General features: G+C 35.1%; 2 protein-coding genes across 2 annotated transcripts in view; one reads left to right on the top strand and one right to left on the bottom strand.

Annotated features, from left to right (window-relative positions):
- The window catches only part of LOC128237739 (uncharacterized), a 19,029-nt gene extending 15,161 nt beyond the window's left edge, over positions 1-3,868 (bottom strand). The window contains exon 1 of the mRNA XM_052953322.1: positions 2,718-3,868. Coding sequence (XP_052809282.1) covers positions 2,718-3,452 — 735 coding nt within the window. The 5' untranslated portion in view covers positions 3,453-3,868. The remainder of the gene's footprint in view (positions 1-2,717) is intronic.
- Positions 3,869-8,230: 4,362 nt separating this feature from the next.
- On the top strand, positions 8,231-21,510 carry LOC128237740 (bromo and FHA domain-containing protein DDB_G0267958-like). Its single transcript, XM_052953323.1, has 4 exons — positions 8,231-8,250; positions 8,551-8,685; positions 10,574-11,036; positions 21,409-21,510. The coding sequence occupies exons 1-4, from the start codon at positions 8,231-8,233 to the stop codon at positions 21,508-21,510; spliced, it is 720 nt and encodes a 239-aa protein (XP_052809283.1).
- Positions 21,511-22,987: the final 1,477 nt, after the last annotated feature.

The following is a 22,987-nucleotide window of genomic DNA, read 5'->3' on the forward strand; positions in this document are numbered from 1 at the left end:
TGGATATAATTCAATTGATTTGATGCAACATGATGAGTTTTGCATGAAATCGAAACTGTAAAAAAAAAAAAAAAAAAAAAAAAAATATCCCGACCGACCGACCGACCCTATTTTTTTCGCCATGTTACCGGAAACACATGTATTTTTTTTGGGGGGGGGCCTTAAGATATGTATATTACATAGAAATAAAAGAGTATTTTAGTGACTTTGTGACAAAAGTAGTTGTCAAACGAAAACAGGGCACAGAAAAGTATTATTTTACCAGCCGTAGACTTCATTTATCAACTTTTTCATACGTAGATTTAATTTCAATCTAAGCGTATAAACGCCATCAGCTCATAATAAATGTGCTTCGTAAGCTTCTGATGAAGGTTTAAATCACTTAATTATTTAATAAGCCAAAAACCTTACAGTCATTTTGACAATACTTGATTTTCATATAGAAAATTGTTCACTTCTTATTTTAGTTTTATATTTATGCATTCTTTGTTTTTCTAATTTTGACTCGTGCATTTTATTCTCCATTTATCGGCACTGTTACTAAAGTGGCACAAGCATAAAGGAAGCACATAAATTATTGAACAAACAAAAGTGTATTAAACTCATAACCACGGGTATATTTATGTACATTGAATCAAGATTTACGTAACTGCAAAACATGGTGATACCTAAAAACATTTGAGTGGTCAACATATTTATCTGTCCAATCAGCATGCAGTATAAGTACTTCAAATTTGCAAATTTATTTCAGTTTATCAGCAGGCAGCCGTTATTGATTTTGAACATGTCACTCGCGGGTCCGGGGGGAGGGAGGCATCCAGCGCGCGCCCACTCTTTAATCGCCCAAGAAAAATAATTTGCTATTTCGTACTAGAAATTGTTATTTTTCTCTTGGAGAAGTACACCCCCACCACAACCACCGCCGTGCACTTTAAACCAAAGAAATTCGGTTCGAAGTTAAAATTTCACCCAAGGTTACGCACCCTCTAACGCCCAATTCTGAAGCCGCCCCTGCAGGTGAACTGGTAGATATACAGTGTCTCACCAACTTAGAGGGTACTTTTTGTAGACCATTTAAATGTTAAAGCTTGTTAGTAGGATCTTATAAGAAATAAATGATTCAGTCGTATCACACCAACTATTTTTGTTTTTACTAAGTCGTCATATTACGTTACTGCAAAAAGTAATCATTATCTTATTTAAAAAAAAAGCAAATTACTAGTATACATCACAAACTATCCTATGAAAGCGTGCATGATAATTTCTTGTCATAAAATCGCTGTCTGTGTACATAACGCATTATTTAGTTTGAAAGAGAAATGATTTCATTGAAAAGATAAGGTAAATACTATATTCCCGGTTTTATTATATTAAATTGAACCAAATTTACACAATATAACTTCAGTATGCTTTTGTTTAATTGAAGAAATATTGCTTTTGATCAAAACAGAAAATTCAGTGATATACTTTTGTAAATGGAAAAAATATTCAATGTGTTCATCGATTGTCCTATGTACATATAATAATAATAATAATAATAATAATAATAATAATAATAATAATAATTTTGTTAATAAATAAATAAATAATAATAATAATCTTTTGAAATAATCGTATTGACATTCCGTCAATTAAGGAAAACAAATCGCAAAGATGATATTCCGATGAAAGTAAACGATTTGTTTAAAATATAAATAAGACATATGCTGCATACGGTATAACGAAGAATTTTGCTATTAGTATTAAATCTGATTTCAACTGCAACAAAGGATTATACCAAGGGCGGCTCTAGGATTTGACGTTTGGGGGGGGGGGGGCGTAACATAGGGGAGTATCAGGTTGCCCGGTTAGCGCATTGGTTAGCGGACTCGCTTCCCGGCCTAGGCGCATTTGAGTTTGGTTAGTGGTCACCTAGCCGGACAAGTGGGTTTTCTCCGGGTACTCCGGTATCTCCCACAACTGAAGACCACACTCTCGCGCAGCATCGTGCCAACGAGAGTGACTTAGTATAAGCTATCATATTTTTGTTCACAATCGTGAATGTTGTACAATATTAATGTTAAAAAGTTGTGCCCAATCCTCAGAACCGAATATTATTTGGTTTAAAGTGTTGGCAGGATGTGGGTATCAATTCTAATCCGAAAAGGTGCATTTTGGCGTTTTTGATACCTTTTTCTCCTATATGGAAATAAAAACCAACATGCACGTTGAAAGTAAGATGACGAATTTTGTCCTAACTGGATGAAAGTTAAAACCAGCATTTTACTCGTCACAATCAGTACACTCATGATGTTTGAAGAAATTTACCGTTCGAACAGGAAAAGCTATTGTTTTAATTTAACATCTGCGCAAAAATTCACATAATATTTTCCATTTGTCCAAATTATTTCAATGCGTGTTTGAAATATTTTATTAAACTTTAACAAATCAATTTCATCACTTGTAAAAGAAAACAAACATGCGATTGATCGCGTTAGATCCAACTATTTTACCTCTCTCTCTTTATTCATCCTCAAAGATCAATCTAATACAAATTATCAATATATACTCACTGAGTTATAATAATTACTGTTTTAATGATTTTTTAAATATGTGAATTACATTTCATCTTCAATTCTTAAGATAAATTCAATACCAGTGTTAATACATGTACTTGAATTAAGTGGTGAAAATGCGTGGTAACTATGACAATAATAAAGTACAACATGTGTGCATACCTTGGAGCAGATGTTCTGTAAATTGGACAAGTCGGCTGTAAAATACTGCTGAAATTCTTTGCAGTTGATGAAGACACTTATTATCCCGTTCAAGTCAGTGTCGTTTTCATTGTCCACATTTGCGTAGCCATCTGGAGGCATAAAGCACTTGGCAATACCCCAACCGTTTACACACCATTTCCTTGCATCGGTGTTCTTCCATGATGGATTTCCAAATCTGTGTGTCTGCTGTATGGCATCCCGGAGCGTATCACAAATCTTATTCGGGCATGGCCTTATAGGAATGAATTGTTTCGTATTTGGATCCATATGGAATTTGCATTTTCCCGAATTGCAGACTTTATTTCTTTGATAACACTGTACAATTTCAGCTGTCCTGCAACTCTTGCAACCTATATCGATACCTTTCTGGATTTTGTCGGTAACAGTGTTACGATAATCGTTACATTTTACTACAAGGCACGGACGAAAAACACGCCCCTTGTGAAAACGGCATTTTCCTGGATTACATATGTTGTTGTTAGGGTCACATGGTATAGCTTCAACAATTGAGCAATTCGCACAGAGGTCAGGAAAATGTTGTTTTAATGCTATTTTTAACTTTTCAACGCGAATTTCATCGTATACCTTACAAGCAAACGGTGCAAGTCCTCTTTTGGTAATATTAACAGCAACTGACCCCTTAAGCCAGTTCCGGCTTCCGGGTGAAGGAAACTGTTTATAATATTCATCCATTGTTAAAGATAGTCGGGTAACTACAGTGACAACATTTTCCTTAATAGTCTATGATTTAAATTTTCCTTTCAGCAATCCTTGAGTATTTAGAAGTATTCCGAAAAACCAACAAAAGATAAAACAATCCAAAAACGGCATTGCAAAACAGTATCTATTTTCAAATCATCTTCAAATACCTGTTAGAGTCGTTAAAGTATTTGACCAGATTTTGTTTAGATCATAATTTAATGATGCACTCTATCACACGTTTTCCAAAATTCCAGAACGAAATTGTTTCATTGAAATGATATTCTTTATTTAATTACCTCAATAAAGGATGAATCCTCATCTTTAAGTCATATTATTTTCAAGCATTTTCAAGCACAAAAATGATTATGTTAAAAGACTACCGAATATATACGTTCTATCAGGAGGTTCGTTGTGAATAATTAAATTCAAAACATATTTTGTATTTTTCCAATACTCCAGATCACTGTCAGATGGCGTGATTTTCAAATACGGTGAACAGGTTAAATAAAATATATGTCCATTGCTTTCAATGGAGCTCGCACAGTAATATTTGTATAATCATCATATAAAGCGTGACCTTCATTTATCGAAAATAGATATCACGGATCTGCTAGTGGTACATTCTTAAATTTAGAAATACGGTCTCAGATTGGTTTTGCGAAAATTTCGACTTATTGAAACCATTACCTAAATATATCAAATATCTCAGATCAATACATAGCCCTTTTCAAAACATTTGTTAAGCAAGGAACACGAGATTATGACAAGTTTCGAGTCACTTGAACTTGCAAACCTTTTATCGTTATTGGTTTTATTGTCATCGTACGAATATAAAACTGTTTTCTTATATTTTGCTCTTATAATAATATAATAATTAAATTCATTAAATCATCTGACAACTCTATATTGTATCTTTATTTGTGCACATGGGCCATGGCCTTCTGATATATTTTTTAATACATCTTGAATTTTATCACAATCTTTTCCAAGTCTGAAGGCATAATGTGTACAGAAAAGAAATGTCTTCTTTTTACAATTCCGTTTGATTGGTACCAAATCCGAACTGAATATCTCAGTACTGTATATAAGTTCCACAGAAGAATGCCAAGCAAATGTCCATGTGCGTAACCTATATAATGACAGGGTCATTATAACATGCTACAGACGACTGTGATTTAAAATGGATTTATAATAATATATTGTTATTGCTCAGTTCATGGTTGAAAAATAGTTTCCGTTTTGTATTATCATATTTTTTCAATATTTTTTATTTCGTTTCAGCGATTTGTATTAAGGGGATCCTTTTTGTTTTAGATTTCTTATGTTATTCTAGATCAGACATCTAAGTGCCATAAAGAATTACCTGACACACTTCAACGTGTGGAAACCGTTAAAGCAGAGGTGACCGTGACATCCACGAGACCATGTATGAAAAGCATACTAGAACTACTACGTTAAACAAACACCGATATTCTGCTGAATTACCGATCAGTCAAAGTATGCATGTACTTAAGTTTTGATTTTAGGTCATGTCTCTTTGCCAAAAAGAGCGACATGTGTTTTGTCATTGGTTAAAGTTAAGGTCGCAGAACAATTATATTCTAAAATTAGATTATGTCGGTAATAGTGACTTAAATGGGACTTAGAAGTTAATAAGAGTGCATAGACTGTTATGTGTTCACTCTACCAAAACTATCGTTGTAGGATTATGTATCTTTAATACATAGTGGAATTTAGTTCGATTAATTGAACAACGATTAACGCATTAAAAATTCAACAGCATTTAGTTGCGCTAACATATTCATCAATCTGAAAAGAGGTCTAAAGACCTTTTCACTGAATCGGAGTAATTTAATCCGTGCTACGGGCCTATCTATGAGTTAATTATCAAAAAGATTTGAAATTTAATGGAAAACTGTCAAAATATGATTTCGAAATTTCAAGAGACGTTTTCAAAACATTTTAATGGACCATAGATGAATAGCATTCCTGTTTATGACAGCAATTAGGCTGACATGGAATATCCCCGAAAGTTGCGTACGATCCAAAATTTTAAACAAAGAGAATTCCATACATTCAATAGGTAAAGTACATTCCTACTTAAGACCGCAATAACCCTTACATGGAATATTTCCGAATGTTTCCTACGATCCACTATTTCAAACAAAGAGAATTCCATACATAAGATGGATTTCATTTGAATTTTAGTTGATAAAACATAATTCCAAACAGTGTTGGTGTAATGTATTTCTTTGTTAGACTGCAATAACCCTGATATGTTGATACCGGGGGTAAGATCTTTCCAATACAAAGAGGATTTTATCATAGGGGGCTTTTCTGCTGGCATGTTTCACTTCGAGTTAAACGTTAAACACACATCTGTTGAGAGTAGAGGTCGAGACAGATTCATTTTTTTACAGCGAACGAGACGTGATACAGTTCGTCAGATCAAAATGTCATAACATAATATTCCTGTAATTTCAGTCCTCCGTTGATTGTTATAACTTACTGTGAATTATTTTAACCAAGTAAACTGCACTTTTATTAAGGAGACCATCAGAGAAAAATTTGACGAGTCATGGCATCGGAGAGTAGAAGTTGCATGCATGCTTTATGTTAACATTGATATGTTAGTCATCTGAAACTGCCCCATGCCATCCAATATTTCGCCCCAAACTTAAAAAAAGTATATCTGTGTAGGATTTAGGTTAAAAATAACCCAACTGGTATACAATTGAAAAATAAGCATTGGCCTTTTATTGACACTTACCCTATGCAACTTCAATAGTGTGCATACTCATGAATAAAAATGAGATCAACCGTAAAATGGCTATGTTTAGTTAAAGAATACGATTTATGGCTATGTTTTGCCATATCTTCATCATTTATTGATATTTAAAGAATCACACGGTATCAAATTAAAGGTGAACTATTCTGCTCTCAGTATATTTATATACTTATTAGTTTTCATATTATTTTCTTACGTTCACAATTACAGATAAAAGTGGTTGGGGTAAATTGACACCGAAATCTTAAAAATAACTAGATTCTTTTAAAATAAACAGTTCACACGTCTTTACCTATAACATATATTGTTTAATCATTTTTAATTTCAAGTATTAGTTTTTTACATGGATCGATTACAGTAAACTAGGTCAAATGTCATATCAAAGCAAATATAAGTAACTGAAAACTAATTTTAAAAGTCCGTATAAATGTTAGACAAGTATACACATCATACAGAATAAAACACTATCAGAAATATGTGTTATGTTGTTCGCTGTTTAACAAAACTAAAGTGAACTACATATTGTGTGCATGAACAGTTGAATACATCTTCTAATCTTGATATCTTCGAACTCCTTATTTAAACGTGTACAGTTCATATAATCAATCGTCCATTTGATAAGCACAATTGACACCGTCACAACCACATGCTGGTGTACATTTCAATACTACTTTGAAGCATTTACAGCGGATAGATTTTCATTTGGTTTTACACACAACTTGTAAGTTCAATGCAAGCTTCCGGTACAGTTGGTAAGCGTTTTAGACAACTTCTTATCCATCAGTTCCATCTTCCCATGCGTTTGTATCCACAGGTTTGACTTCTGTATCCATAATTACTACATCAGCTCTGATCCATATTCCTGCTTGATTTGTTGCTCTTGGAGTGTGTAGTTCTTGTGCATTAGTTGTTGACGGGAGCTTTCGCCCGTGTTCTTAGCCTTAGCAAAAAGGTGAATATTTTGCATCACCAACGGAGTCTTCATGGATCCCACACAGCAAGCATACAAACTTCTCTCTTTTCTGACTTGCGGTTTCTTCAAACGTCCGAAAGAAGGTCAGAGCATGTACATTCTTCTTCTAACATGTCTTCTTACAAATACCACTATATCAGTAGGAGCAGAACATCAGTATCTTGACATATGATAACTTTTCTGTCAAAACTTCTCTTGTAGCATCATATTTATGTAGAATGATCCTCGAATCTGCCTCTTCGTTGCTGAAAGTAGTTTTCAATAGATTCAGGTAACCTCCTCCTGTGACAGGCTCTTGCTCTCTCGGTAACGTTTGTCCTTATTTGCAAATGTTTGGAAAGGAATCTAGCAATATCAGCTTTTTTTTCTTACTCAGTGTAAGTCGGTATCTCATAATCAGGGCAGGCTCACACCTTGACCAGAAATCATTCTACGAATTGGTCGTCATTTGCCGGATTGCTTGCTTCTTGCACTTGCCTTTATTGATGCTTTTCCTATGTATCTGTCAAATGCACAGTGTAGATATGATAAAGCATCATTGTCCTCTTCTATAAGTAAGCAAAGGTATCAACAATAAAACACGACTAGTATGACAAGGTGTTTTAGCAGTGCGTGAACATGGCGTTCATCAGGATCTACGCGTGAACACTGGATGCTTGTAGACGAGAACTCATTTTCATCATATCCACTGTCTGCATAAAGAGCTCTTTTCTTCTGTGATATGTTTGAGCGAAAAACTCAAATAATGCAGACCTTGTCTTTTGCTGAGTCATTTCGTGTTATTTCTATGATTCCATTGTTCAGCTTGCAGAGTATATTGAACCACTCCGTGGCTTTGTCCGTAGGAATCTGGGTAAAGTGATTGGTACATCTCTTAAACAACAAATGTCAATCCATAAACTCACTAGAAATTTTGGGGCTTGGTTCTCAAGATCGTTCATCTCAGTTTAATACACTGGTCCACATCGTGCATAGTTTAAGTGGTCATACGCTGTCATCCAAGGCAACATGGTGGAGAATGATTCAAGGTAAAACTTCCAGTTCACTTCTCTTTCCGCGTGGATAAACAAAAGCAGAATCTTAATCATATCGATATATGTTTTTCAAAACACATACCGTCTGTTACCAAGGAACAACGATTGTATTTTTCCATCTTGCCGATCAAATACAACATTCTGATCAGCTTCATGTAACCTCACAGCCTGATCCAGTATGTTTTGGTCATATCTAGTTATCTTTGACGTTTTGAAGAAATCAACCAGCTCCGTCGCAATGCTTTTATCCGTTCCACATTTGTACTAGTACCATCGACCTTTTTATGTAACCAGGATCTACACAGGGTCCACCTTAGCCGCCACACAGCCTAGTACGTTAGGATATGTGCCCATACTGCTCTGTAAAATTCATTCCCTTCCACCATACCTGCAGTTTCGTTGGAAGAAAACACTCCAGTACAACCCTAAGTTTGATAAGTGGAATTACTTTCAAAATGCATTATACTTGTTTAAATGAACATGTACCTTTCACAAACACATTGACAAAAAAGTCAAGTCCGAAAAATAAGACTTCTGTCAGCAAAATAGCGAACATGTATACTACTAAGAGGTTTCAATGAATTGTTCAAGTGCGTCATCTCTAACTTGATTACCATGGCAACATCCACAATTGCATTTGTCAAGCCTCTCTAAATGGCCAAAGTTTATATATTGAGCGTCTTTAATATGCCATTTGTATTCATTCCAAACGCAATCAATGTTAAATAAAACATAATTTAAATGTTATATTTTCGAGTAAATTTCCGTGTTTGACCTTTACCGTACGTGGCCTTAGTGTTCAGTTTTATCGAAAGCTTCGCATTCATATTTTGGGGTAATAACACAGAAAATATTTATGTTTTTTTTACAGTTACCACAATTAGAACAATTATTTTCATTTACCAAAACTCATGAATAAATGTCGAAAACAATGGTTCTTATGAAGGAAACCGAGTTTAATTTGAAAGAAAGGTGCAGAAATCACGGTATTTCTACCTTATGACACGATAGTAGCATTCACCAGTCATTTAATATTTTTGCATTTAAAAATAGCGTGACCAAAAAAAACCCTGCTTAAACCTGTGAACGTTTAAATACATAAAATTATCTAATTTTACTCACGCTCCAGAAACATGTAAATATTCAGGAACATGGTTGTCATGTTCTTCACCATGCAGAGATAAACTTCAAAACTATCTAGACTACTACGTGTGTACTTCAGTGAACCAGTTGCAATTTCGAAGTTCATAAATAAATAGTTGCATAATCCATGTTTATTATCATAAATATGAGCAGCTCGCCAATACAAAGAAGAAGGCGAATCCGCTTCATCGATAGAAATAGCGATTGCCTCACGAACTTCCCTCAATTCTGCATATTATGATCGTCAAAAAATACCACAATTATTGAATTTGTTAAAAATGGCCACGTTACGTCTACAGGAAATGACGATTAGTGTATACACGTAAAATAAGTACTGTTTTTTTGTTGTTGTTTTTTGTGCTGTGACATTTAATTATTGTTTTCGTATTAGCAATTTGTTAATTTTGCTAAAACATAAAATATGTTGCTCTTATTCTGCTCAGTGTTTACCTGTTTTTGATATTTTTAAGCTCACAGATCATACTTTCCGCATAACATATCGGGCTTTTCCTGAATGATAAGGGAAACGACGAAATTGTGGAGGAAATATTTTTAAATGGAATGAATTACAGCAAGAGGTCATCTTACACATATCCTTGTAAAAAACATCAATCTCTCAATTACTTTAATGAAATGTCTTACTTTTGGATTTGTTTTCCACCACAAACCAGAGTTATCAACCCCAAAAACCAACATTGTCCATCAAACCAGCGTTATCACCCCACAAACCAGCGTTATCACCCCACAAACCAGCGTTATCACCCCACCAACCAACATTATCACCCCACAAACCAGCGTTATCACCCCACAAACCAGCGTTATCACTCCACAAACCAGCGTTATCACCCCACAAACCAACGTTATCACCCCACAAACCAGTGTTATCACCCCACAAACCAGCGTTATCACCCCACAAACCAGCGTTATCACCCCACAAACCAGCGTTATCACCCCAAGAAACCAACGTTATCACCCCACAAACCAGCGTTATCACCCCACAAACCAGCGTTATCACCCCACAAACCAGCGTTATAACCCCACAAACCAGCGTTATCACCCCACAAACCAGCGTTATCACCCCACAAACCAACGTTATCACCCCACAAACCAGCGTTATCACCCCACAAACCAACGTTATCACCCCACAAACCAACATTATCATCCCATAATCCAGCGTTATCACCCCACAAACCAGCGTTATCACCCCACAAACCAACGCTATCACTCCACAAAACAGCGTTATCACCCCACAAACCAACGTTATCACCCCACAAACCAACGTTATCACCCCACAAACCAACGTTATCACCCCACAAACCAACGTTATCACCCCACAAACCAGCGTTATCACCCCACAAACCAACGTTATCACCCCACAAACCAGCGTTATCACCCCACAAACCAGCGTTATCACCCCACAAACCAGCGTTATCACCCCACAAACCAACGCTATCACTCCACAAACCAACGTTATCACCCCACAAACCAACGTTATCACTCCACAAACCAGCGTTATCACCCCACAAACCAACGTTATCACCCCACAAACCAACGTTATCACCCCACAAACCAGCGTTATCACCCCACAAACCAACGTTATCACTCCACAAACCAGCGTTATCATCCCACAAACCAAGGCATACAAAATATATTTTATTAAAAATGATTAATAGTAATTGATAATTCAAAATATTTACTGATCAATAGAATCCATTATAATAGATACTTAAAGTGTGTTTTAATAAAACATACACACATGATGACTCAGGTTCATTAATGACACGATATTTCTCCCATCTAATTAAATTCAACCTTAAAATGTATTCGAACAAATAGGTCTTTATATTTGTTATCTTTTCAATGTTGTAGTTGTATTTTCCATGAACATATAATTCTAATGAGGCTCATATATAAATGTGTATTTCCAAACCAAAAAGCAAGCACCGAGTATACATACTCCTGACCAACTAATGCACAAATGTGTAGTAGTATTTGAATATCAAACAAATATGGTAAAATATGTATATATATTTAAACACCGCTATTCCGAACACCGTTTATCCGAAATTATCGCTATTTCGAAATTATTTTTCGCTCCCGATTTTACTCCTTCTTTGTTTAACTAAATTTTTGGTCTTTATTCCGAAATCGCTTTTTCGAATTAATCGCTATTCCGAAGTAAATATTACGGTCCCGATATGTTTTTTCACACCTATTTATCAATTCTTATTTCGAACTTGATCGTGTCAAAGTTTTTTCACACCCTAATGCGAATGCACTCGGGTAATGGCTTGAGGCAACACTGTAGCACAATTAGCGCTTGTTAAAGAATGACATTGAGCAGGCCGAAAATTGTTAATCCGAAACACCGATATTCCGAAGTAATTTGTTGGGTCCCTACGATTTCGGATTAACGGTGTTCAACTGTACATCTATATACATGTAAACTGGACATTCGTCAGTTATGCAGTTGGTGCGGTGGCGTTTGATTTTGTTACAGCCGAGGACTTCTGAAAACACAAATAAAATCATGAACACATATACAGTAAGACTATAAACTAGATTTCCGGGCAATGAAATCAACCTTCGATAATAAACATGCAATCGCTGACAACCTAACACATATTACATCTTTACTTGGTTTCCCGCCTTCTTAAAACATGTCAAAATCTAAGACATCTGAAAGGTAATATCTCAGGACTTATAATATAAGATGTATATACCAATATATCGTTTCACGGTTGAAAAGTCCAAAATATTGACTCTTTTAGTAGTAAATGTTACTAATTTGTTATCACTGCACACTTGTCAAGCTAAGATCAAATAAAGATAAACATTCTGATGTGTCAGCTAATTGTGTTTTCTATTTGCTACACGCATTCGAGTTTTCTAATTAACTGAAATGTTATTTCACGAACTGGCATATGAAAATGAAAGCCCTGTATATTAATCAATAAAATTATTATTTTTAAGATTCTTTCAGTTCCGCTAATTAATGTACTTTTATATGTAGTAAAATCATCAGTACCGTTTTCATTTCGGTAGCAGTGGTCGACACCTCTGGTGCAAGCCACCTGTCTCCCCATGGCTTGAACGCCTCATGCACCTTCGGCGAAACATACATGTTTTAAACGTTGAAAGGACAGTGAGACCACCGAAGTAGTGATACGTGTGTTTGTTTATTTAATGTCTTATAACAATACATGTTTTTATTGGTTTAATATGAATTTAAAAGGTAACATATGGTCAAAAAGAACACCTGATTAAATTAATAATAAATAAAACACATAAGTATAATGTTTTATATACGAACATTTTTTTACCAATACGTATATATTTATATTAATTATGTTAACTGTGAACCGTGAAACAAATAATGATATTTTACAATAATTAGTGTGGGTATAGACAAATGAGCAATATTTCGTTCAGCAGAAAGTTCATCATTCGGAATTGTTGTACTTGCACCTGTATACCTGTGTACGTGTACCTGCATCATATCGAGCGTGTACCTAGATTATGTTGCAAGTTTACCTACTTTATGTCGCACGTGTACCTACATTATATCACAAGTGTACCTACAATACATTGTACGTGTACCTACAATACATTGTACGTGTACCTACAATACATTGTACGTGTACCTACATTATATCACATTGTACCTACAATACATTGTACGTGTACCTACATTATATCACAAGTGTACCTACAATATATTGTACGTGTACCTACAATACATTGTACGTGTACCTACATTATATCACAAGTGTACCTACAATATATTGTACGTGTGCCTACATTATATCACAAGTGTACCTACAATATATTGTACGTGTACCTATATTATATTGTAGTGTACCTACATTATATCACAAGTGTACCTACAATATATTGTACGTGTACCTATATTATATTGTAGTGTACTTACATTATATCACAAGTGTACCTACAATATATTGTACGTGTACCTACATTATATCACAAGTGTACCTACAATATATTGTACGTGTACCTATATTATATTGTAGTGTACCTACATTATATCACAAGTGTACCTACAATACATTGTACGTGTACCTACAATACATTGTACGTGTACCTACAATACATTGTACGTGTACCTACATTATATCACATTGTACCTACAATACATTGTACATGTACTTACATTATATCACATTGTACCTACAATACATTGTACGTGTACCTACAATACATTGTACGTGTACTTATTATATCACAAGTGTACCTACAATATATTGTACGTGTACCTTCATTATATCACAAGTGTACCTATAATACATTGTAAGTGTACCTACAATACATTGTATGTGTACCTACATTATATCTAAAGTGTACTTACATTATATTGTACGTGTACCTACATTATATCACAAGTGTACCTACAATACATTGTACGTGTACCTACATTATATCACAAGTGTTCGTACAATATATTGTACGTGTACCTACATTATATCACAAGTGTACCTACAATATTTGTACGTGTACCTACATTATATCACAAGTGTACCTACATTATATTGTACGTGTACCTACATTATATCACAAGTGTTCGTACAATATATTGTACGTGTACCTACATTATATCACAAGTGTACCTACAATATATTGTACGTGTACCTTCATTATATCACAAGTGTACCTACAATACATTGTAAGTGTACCTACAATACATTGTATGTGTACCTACATTATATCACAAGTGTACTTACATTATATTGTACGTGTACCTACATTATATCACAAGTGTTCGTACAATATATTGTACGTGTACCTACATTATATCACATTGTACCTACAATACATTGTACGTGTACTTACATTATATCACAAGTGTACCTACAATATATTGTACGTGTACCTACAATACATTGTACGTGTACCTACATTATATCACAAGTGTACCTACAATATATTGTACGTGTACCTACATTATATCACAAGTGTACCTACAATATATTGTACGTGTACCTATATTATATTGTAGTGTACCTACATTATATCACAAGTGTACCTACAATATATTGTACGTGTACCTATATTATATTGTAGTGTACTTACATTATATCACAAGTGTACCTACATTATATTGTACGTGTACCTACATTATATCACAAGTGTACCTACAATATATTGTACGTGTACCTATATTATATTGTAGTGTACCTACATTATATCACAAGTGTACCTACAATACATTGTACGTGTACCTACAATACATTGTACGTGTACCTACAATACATTGTACGTGTACCTACATTATATCACATTGTACCTACAATACATTGTACGTGTACCTACATTATATCACATTGTACCTACAATACATTGTACATGTACTTACATTATATCACATTGTACCTACAATACATTGTACGCGTACCTACATTATATCACATTGTACCTACAATACATTGTACATGTACTTACATTATATCACATTGTACCTACAATACATTGTACGTGTACCTACATTATATCACATTGTACCTACAATACATTGTACGTGTACCTACATTATATCACATTGTACCTACAATACATTGTACATGTACTTACATTATATCACATTGTACCTACAATACATTGTACGTGTACCTACAATACATTGTACGTGTACTTATTATATCACAATTGTACCTACAATATATTGTACGTGTACCTTCATTATATCACAAGTGTACCTATAATACATTGTAAGTGTACCTACAATACATTGTATGTGTACCTACATTATATCTAAAGTGTACTTACATTATATTGAACGTGTACCTACATTATATCACAAGTGTACCTACAATACATTGTACGTGTACCTACATTATATCACAAGTGTTCGTACAATATATTGTACGTGTACCTACATTATATCACAAGTGTACCTACAATATATTGTACGTGTACCTACATTATATCACAAGTGTACCTACAATACATTGTACGTGTACCTACATTATATCACAAGTGTTCGTACAATATATTGTACGTGTACCTACATTATATCACAAGTGTACCTACAATACATTGTAAGTGTACCTACAATACATTGTATGTGTACCTACATTATATCACAAGTGTACTTACATTATATTGTACGTGTACCTACATTATATCACAAGTGTTCGTACAATATATTGTACGTGTACCTACATTATATCACAAGTGTACCTACACTATTTTGTACGTGTACCTACATTATATCACAAGTGTACCTACAATATATTGTACGTGTACCTACAATATAGTGTACGTGTACCTTCATTATATAACAAGTGTACGTACAATATATTGTACGTGTACCAACATTATGTCGCATGTGTACCTTCATTATGCTGCACAAGTACCTATATAATGTTGCGCGTGTATCTAGATTTTATCGTACGTGTACCTACAATACACTGTACGTGTAGCTACATTATGTTGCACGTGTACCCACATAATGTTACAAGTGTACCTAGATTATGTTGCACGTTTACCTATATTATGCTACACGTGTATCTAGATTATATCACACGTGTACCTACAACACATTGTACGTGTAGCTATATTATGTTGCACGTGTACCTACATAATGTTGCAAGTGTACCTACATTTTGTTTCACGTGTACCTACATAATGTTGCCATGTATCTAGATTATATCACACGTAAACCTATAATACATTGTACATGTACCTACATTATGTTGCACGTGTATTAACATTGTGTTGAACGTGTTCCTACATTATGTTGCACGTGCACACACACTATATTGCACGTATGCCTACATCATGTTGCACATGTACCTACATCATGTTGCACGTGTACCTACATTATGTTGCACGTGTTCCTACATTATCTTGCATGTGTTCCTACATCATGTTTCACATTTACCTACATCATGTTGCACGTGTACCTACATTATGTTGCACGTGTTCCTACATTATCTTGCACGTTTTCCTACAATATGTTGAACGTGTACCTACATTATGTTGCACGTGTACATACATTATGTTGTAAGTAAACCTACATTAAGCTGCACTTGTACCTACATTATGCTGTGCGTGTACCTACATTATCTTGCATGTGTTCCTATATTATGCTGCACGTGTACCTACATTATGCTGTACGAGAACCTACGTTATGTTGCACGTGTACCTACATTATGTTGCACGTGTACCTACATTATGTTGCACGTTTACACACATTATGTTGTAAGTATACCTACATAATGCTGTACGTGTATCTACATTATGTCGCACGTATAGGTACAATAATAGACCAATTCACAAGCGTGATAACACTGATTTCTAGCTTCAAACTGATTCCCGGTGAAGTGTATGATATAATACTTTAAAATTACTAAAATGTGTTTAGGCAACAGGCTGTTGCGAAACATACATTTCAAACATAAATGCTCTACATCTTATTAGTATGGGGGATTTTAAAACTCAGTGTATGATGCAACGTCATTCATAAAGTAGTTTGACTGCCGTTTTAAAGGAGTTTAAACTCGCAGGATAAATCCTTAATTGTGGGAAGGCGGCACATAAAACGTCCACACTGAGCTTAAGTGGTGTATCGCAACCACCCGAATTTCATATAGTTCGGCTAGGAATGTCACATTCATCTAATCCGTCTAAAATTACCAAACCGGATTCGTTCGATAACAAATCACAAAAAGCCTTGTTAGCCCTTGTTAATTCTGTGTCAACTATTCTGTATAAAAGAAAATTATATCCTCTAGTTTATCGCATTTATTTCCCCGTAACTGGATGTAAAATAAATATGTAAAATCAGCTAAATATGCAATGTCACTTAAAAAGTTTTTAGAGTGACTAAACTTCGCTAACGGATTGGTCTTTCCCTCTTGTACCGCGCACCATAATGTTACTAAATACTTACAACACGTTGTCTTTCCTACGCCGGCGTCTGCAGAAAGAATTGTTCTTTTGGAGCTGAACATCTGTTCCAGACTCGTGAGAAGTTTTTCCGATGGATTGCTTTTCTGACTTGATTGAAGAATTACTCTACAATTTTTTTTTACAAAAGTATGGTTCAATGTACACACTGCAAATATATTGTTTATTTTAATATAATATACGCGCAGTCATAAATGTATTTAATGAACAGATGTATCAGGGTAAGGTATTTGGTGACTTTAACGGGATTCTGATATGGGTCACCACGGGTCAAACCGAGGTAAACAAACATCCAAGCAAGCGACGTGAATTTCTAAATAACTGATTTGACAGAAAACATATAAAACTATTTCTTAGCCTATAAAATGACTATTCTATTATTTGCTTCCACATTTGTTAAATATATTAGATTTGCTTGTATTTAAACGCTGCAATTATGAAAGTCAGAAAAATAAAAGTTAATATATTCATGTTAAAAGAATTAGACGGGTATTATAATTTCGTACCTTACGAGTAGGTATGTATGCATGCGTATTATGCTGGTACTGAACGCAAACTCAACCACTTAAGTATGCTGCTTCTGCTGTTGTTACTGCGGATAATGGTGCGTATAATGCAATTGTTGCTGATGAAGATAATGACAAAGATTGCGGTGGTGATCTCAGAATTTAACAATTCAAACAATATTCCGAACAAAAGATAACTACAGAACATTTTAGTCATTCAAACCGATTATAAAAAATAAAATAAAAGGGGGTAATTGTACTTATTCAAACGTTCTTTGATTTTTTTACAATTTAATAATGTATAACAGTTTGGATTAAAACAAACAAATGACACTTAACATTAACTTAACCTATCTAACTAAACATTGTATTTTCCAAGTAGCCTTTTTCAAATATATTTATCACGGATCAGTCAGTTATATATTCCTAAATCTAGAAAATACGGTCAGGGATTTTTGTTTGCCAAAAGTATGACGTATTGAAACCATAGACTATCTCTGCAAAAGTTTTCATGTGTAAACCAAGGTTACGCGATTCCGTACCTAAACTTTCCTTATAGCTGAAAAATAACGTCAACTTATTAACAACACCAATTCAAAAGGCCTTTTTCTTTTAAAACATCTCTGTGAAAATGATTTAAGTCGCATCATGTCTGCGACGGGATGTTGAATGAGTATAATTTTTTACGCAAAATGTATATAATCTGTTTTTACAACGAATTTAATACTACTAGTATATTCTATCAAAAAATTGCTATATTTACGCATTGTGTACAAAGAATTACAGTTTCGGCAAAATAATTTTGTATTTAAAATTTATCTTCTGAAAATGTATATGAAGTTCACGTACCAGCCGCGTGATACACACAGGCAAAAGCACCCATAAACTACATGCATAACACTACATAGAACATTGTGCACACCTTAATCAAAGGACAGTGCTCACAATTATGGCACTGGTAATTTTCATTTTCGTAAAAACAAATAATATACAGCAGTATTTATTCGCTTTATTGGTTATAAAGGTTTCATGGAATTTGCTTGTTTGTCCTTGTACAAGTTCATTTACAAACTCTATTTAGACATGTGCAATGTCATGGTCACTGCTGATGAAGTACTCACGTCCTATGAAATGTTGTGAAAACATGCCAGACTAGGTTAACACATTTAAAATAAAAGAAAAAGACATATTAGACAGATAGCATTATGTCACATGATGATGATGATGATGATGATGATGATGATGATGATGATGATGATGATGATGATGATCAGTATTTGGGATCGTCGTCGTCATCATCATCATCATCATCATCATCATTATCATCATCATGTATCAATCACATTTTTACAATTCCTTGTGGATAGCCCTTACACCATTCCAATATTTACGAAATATTTCTTTCATGTCTTGTGAGTGCCTTGTTTGTTGTTTATTTGACTTTTGCCTTAAGTTTACCAAGATAGTTTGTTCCGGCTGTTAAGGTAACTGGTTGACGCTATAGTTTCCAGTGCACCATTAATGGCTCTTGCATAATTCAGAAATATCATGTGGTTTTTTTTTTTTTTTTTTTTTTTTTTTTTCTGAGAGTATTCATATGAGTGAATAAATAACTATAAGCTAAGCAAGTACTGGATCATACATGGATTTCTCTCAAACAAAACATTCGAATGGAACAAAGCAATAAAGGATACGCTTATTGTCAACTGCTTGCAAAAAGGACTGAACGAGTGCATGTCAATTACACATTACGGATATGAAAGATCAGCCTTGAGCATTGCATTATACGTACACAACAACTTCTAAATATTCAATATTTGGCAGCGTTATCTATGGATAATGTTCTAAATTTTAGCACTGACTTTGACATGCAAAACCAAAATGCAGTCTTAGCATTATTCAGTGGTCTATTTGCCCATCTATTATATATTAACCTTGAACTTGGCTGATGATCTCATTGCATGCATTTTGCCCATGTTGTACAGGTCCCAAACACCTGTTCAGGTAATGTCATTGCAACTGCTCAGTAATTCATGTGCAAATGACTGTTGTAAAGTTAAAAAAACAAAAGCTAAAATATCAATGTTAAAAGAATAAAGACGTCAGATAAATATTAAAATTTCTTATCATTTCGTACGTCTATAAGATACATGTGTGTTCATGCGTATTATTTGTACCGAACGCAAAAACAAAAACATTAAATATGGCTGCTGCTTTTGCCACTAATATGATGTTGACTATGCAGCAACTTTAAGCTGATGATGATAATGACAAAGATTGCGGTGGTGATCCCAGAATTTAACAGTTCAAACAATTCAGAATAGATGACTACAGAATATTTGGATTATTCAAAAACAATACAAAAAAGAAAATAAAGTGGGCTCATTCAAACGTTATTTGAATATTTAACAATTTAATAATGTATTTCACCTTGGATTGCAAAACATTTGGCACTAAACATCGGCTTAATTTCTATTTTACCAAACATTGCATTTTGCAATAAGCATTTTTCAAAATTGGATATCACGGATCAGCCAGTTATATATTCCTAAATCTAGAAAATACGGCCAGGGTTTTTTGTTTGCCAAAAGTATGACGTATTGAAACCATAGACTATCTCTGCAAAAGATTTCAGTTGTAAACCAAGGTTACACGATCCCATACGTAGAATTTCCTTATAACTCAAAATGTTTTTAACCTCAAAGAACCGTTTCGTTCAAAACCTCTCTGTTCAAATTATTTTAGTAGCGTCATGTTTGCGACTTGATTTAGAATTAGTATATGCATAAATGCATATTATCTGTTTATGCAACAAATTAAGGACTACTAGTTTTTTCTATCGAAAATTGCAAAAGATGTGCATTGTGTACGAAGAACTACAGTTTCTGCAAAATCATTTTGTATTTAATATTTAGCTTCTGTCGGTTTATTTAATGCTTATCTTCTGTAAATTTATTTGATATTCACGTACCAGCCGCGTGATACACCCAATAAGAGCACCCATTAGCTGCATGCATTACATTACACTATAGAAAACGAACAAGGACACTTTTTGTAAACCATATTCAATGGGCTGTGTTCTCAATTTTGGCTCCGGTAATTTATACCTTTTTGAAAAATCGGATTACAACCAATGCAATTCAACGGTCTTTATTTGCTTTATTGATCATCTAGATTGGAATTTGTCCTTGTATAAGTTCAAACACTACACCCATTTAGACAAGTACAATGTCAAGGTCACTGCTGATCAAGTGATCACGTTCTAACGAGATGTTGTGAAAAAATTAACGAAAATAATCAAGAGTATGTCAACAAATTCACGTTAAATTGAAAAAAAACAAAAAAAGCAGACGGATACCATTATGTTACACGTTTAGATACAATCTAACTGCTGCTGAAAATGCTGACAAAGACGACGGTGGCGGTGGCGTTGTTGGTCGAGATGATGATGATTATGATGATGATGATGATGATGATGATGATGATGATGATGATGGTGATACTGATAAATGATGATGATGATGATAATGATGATGATATTAATGATGATGATGATGACGATGCTGATGATGAGGAGGAAGAGGAGGGAGAGGAAGATGATGATGATGAGGAGGAGGAGGAGGAGGATGATGAGGAAGAGGAGGAGGATGAGTGGGAGGATGGTGGTGATACTGATTAATAATGATGATGATGATGATGATGATGATGATGATGATGATGATGATGATGATGATGATGATGATGATGATGATGATGATGATGATGATGATGATGATGATGATGATGATGATGATGATGATGATGATGATGATGATGATGATGATGATGATTAGGAGGAGGAGGAGGAGGAGGAGGAGGAGGAGGAGGAAAAGGAAGATGATGATGATGATGATGATGATGATGATGAGGAGGAGGAGGAGGAGGAGGAGGAGGAGGAGGAGGAGGATGGTGGTGGAGGTGGAGGTGGTGGTGGTGGTGGTGGTGGTGGTGGTCCGGGTGGTCCTAGATGAAATGGAGTCGTCAGTTCCTCGACGGCCTCAAAACATCGGACCAGCCCGGACCCAACCAACATCATCACAACGGATGAATACGGATGAACACGGTGCCAACACGGACAACCCCGGTATCACCACGATAATACCACGGCAGCGCAATGGACAGTCCTGTAATGACCTGGACCAACACGGTGTCAACACGGATTTCATCCCTGGCCATCCCGGATCAGATACAGAATGTTCAAGACCCAACACGCAACGCCCCGAGGGGATCCGTGTCCTAAACGACATGCCGGATCGCCAAGGAATAACACGGTTCCTTTACGCACCTTCCCATAGCCAACATGGTTGCTACACGGACCTCCCCGGACTATCCCGGATTGAAAAAATCATCATGGATGGTCGCCAATGGTCTCGGACGGTAACAGATCACCACTGCAGTTTTAAACAATTTAAAGTTGCCGAGGTGGTATTCCGGAACATTCAGGACCGCCCCGGAAAACCCCGGACTGTTAGCCCGGACCAAACACGGATCCAAAACGGATCTGGGCGGTCGGTGGGAATGGGGCCTACTTACTGCTATATAACATCGCTTACGACACATTTATCTTTCGTCTTATCTTTTGTGTATATTTTCTATTGTCTACGCAATACGTCAAAGTGAGTTAGAAAATAGCGTCGGTAGATGTATCGACAATGATCACGTGAATTTCAAATGCTTAATATACACATTTTATGGCTTCCAAAAAGGACGGGCAGTGTAAGGAAGTAGACAACTGCTACCAAACAACGTAGACACAGAGCCCGACATATTACATCGGTTATGAAATTGATGAATGGAAACGTTTGCAAAAGATTAACACTGATGAAAATTACAGCTAGCTGGCTTAATCGCTTATTGACAGGTTGACTTGCAAGGTGTTCGAAAAAAAAACATTCCGCGCTATTTTTAAACAGGGAAACCATTCAGCGTTTTTAAACGGAGAAAATCAACTTGGGCGACATGCTAGTTGCGTTTCTTCTTAAAGCATTTGAAATGATGTAGTATCGACCAGATTCTAGCTGCTATTGACAATTCAAGGCTTGTTTTGAAGAAATACTGATTTTGGGACCATCTGTTGTCTAGTTCCTTTAAAGAAAAGCACTTGTTATGTTTTATAA

The sequence above is a fragment of the Mya arenaria genome, chromosome 6 (genome assembly GCF_026914265.1).
Source record: "Mya arenaria isolate MELC-2E11 chromosome 6, ASM2691426v1".
Lineage (NCBI taxonomy): Eukaryota > Metazoa > Mollusca > Bivalvia > Myida > Myidae > Mya > Mya arenaria.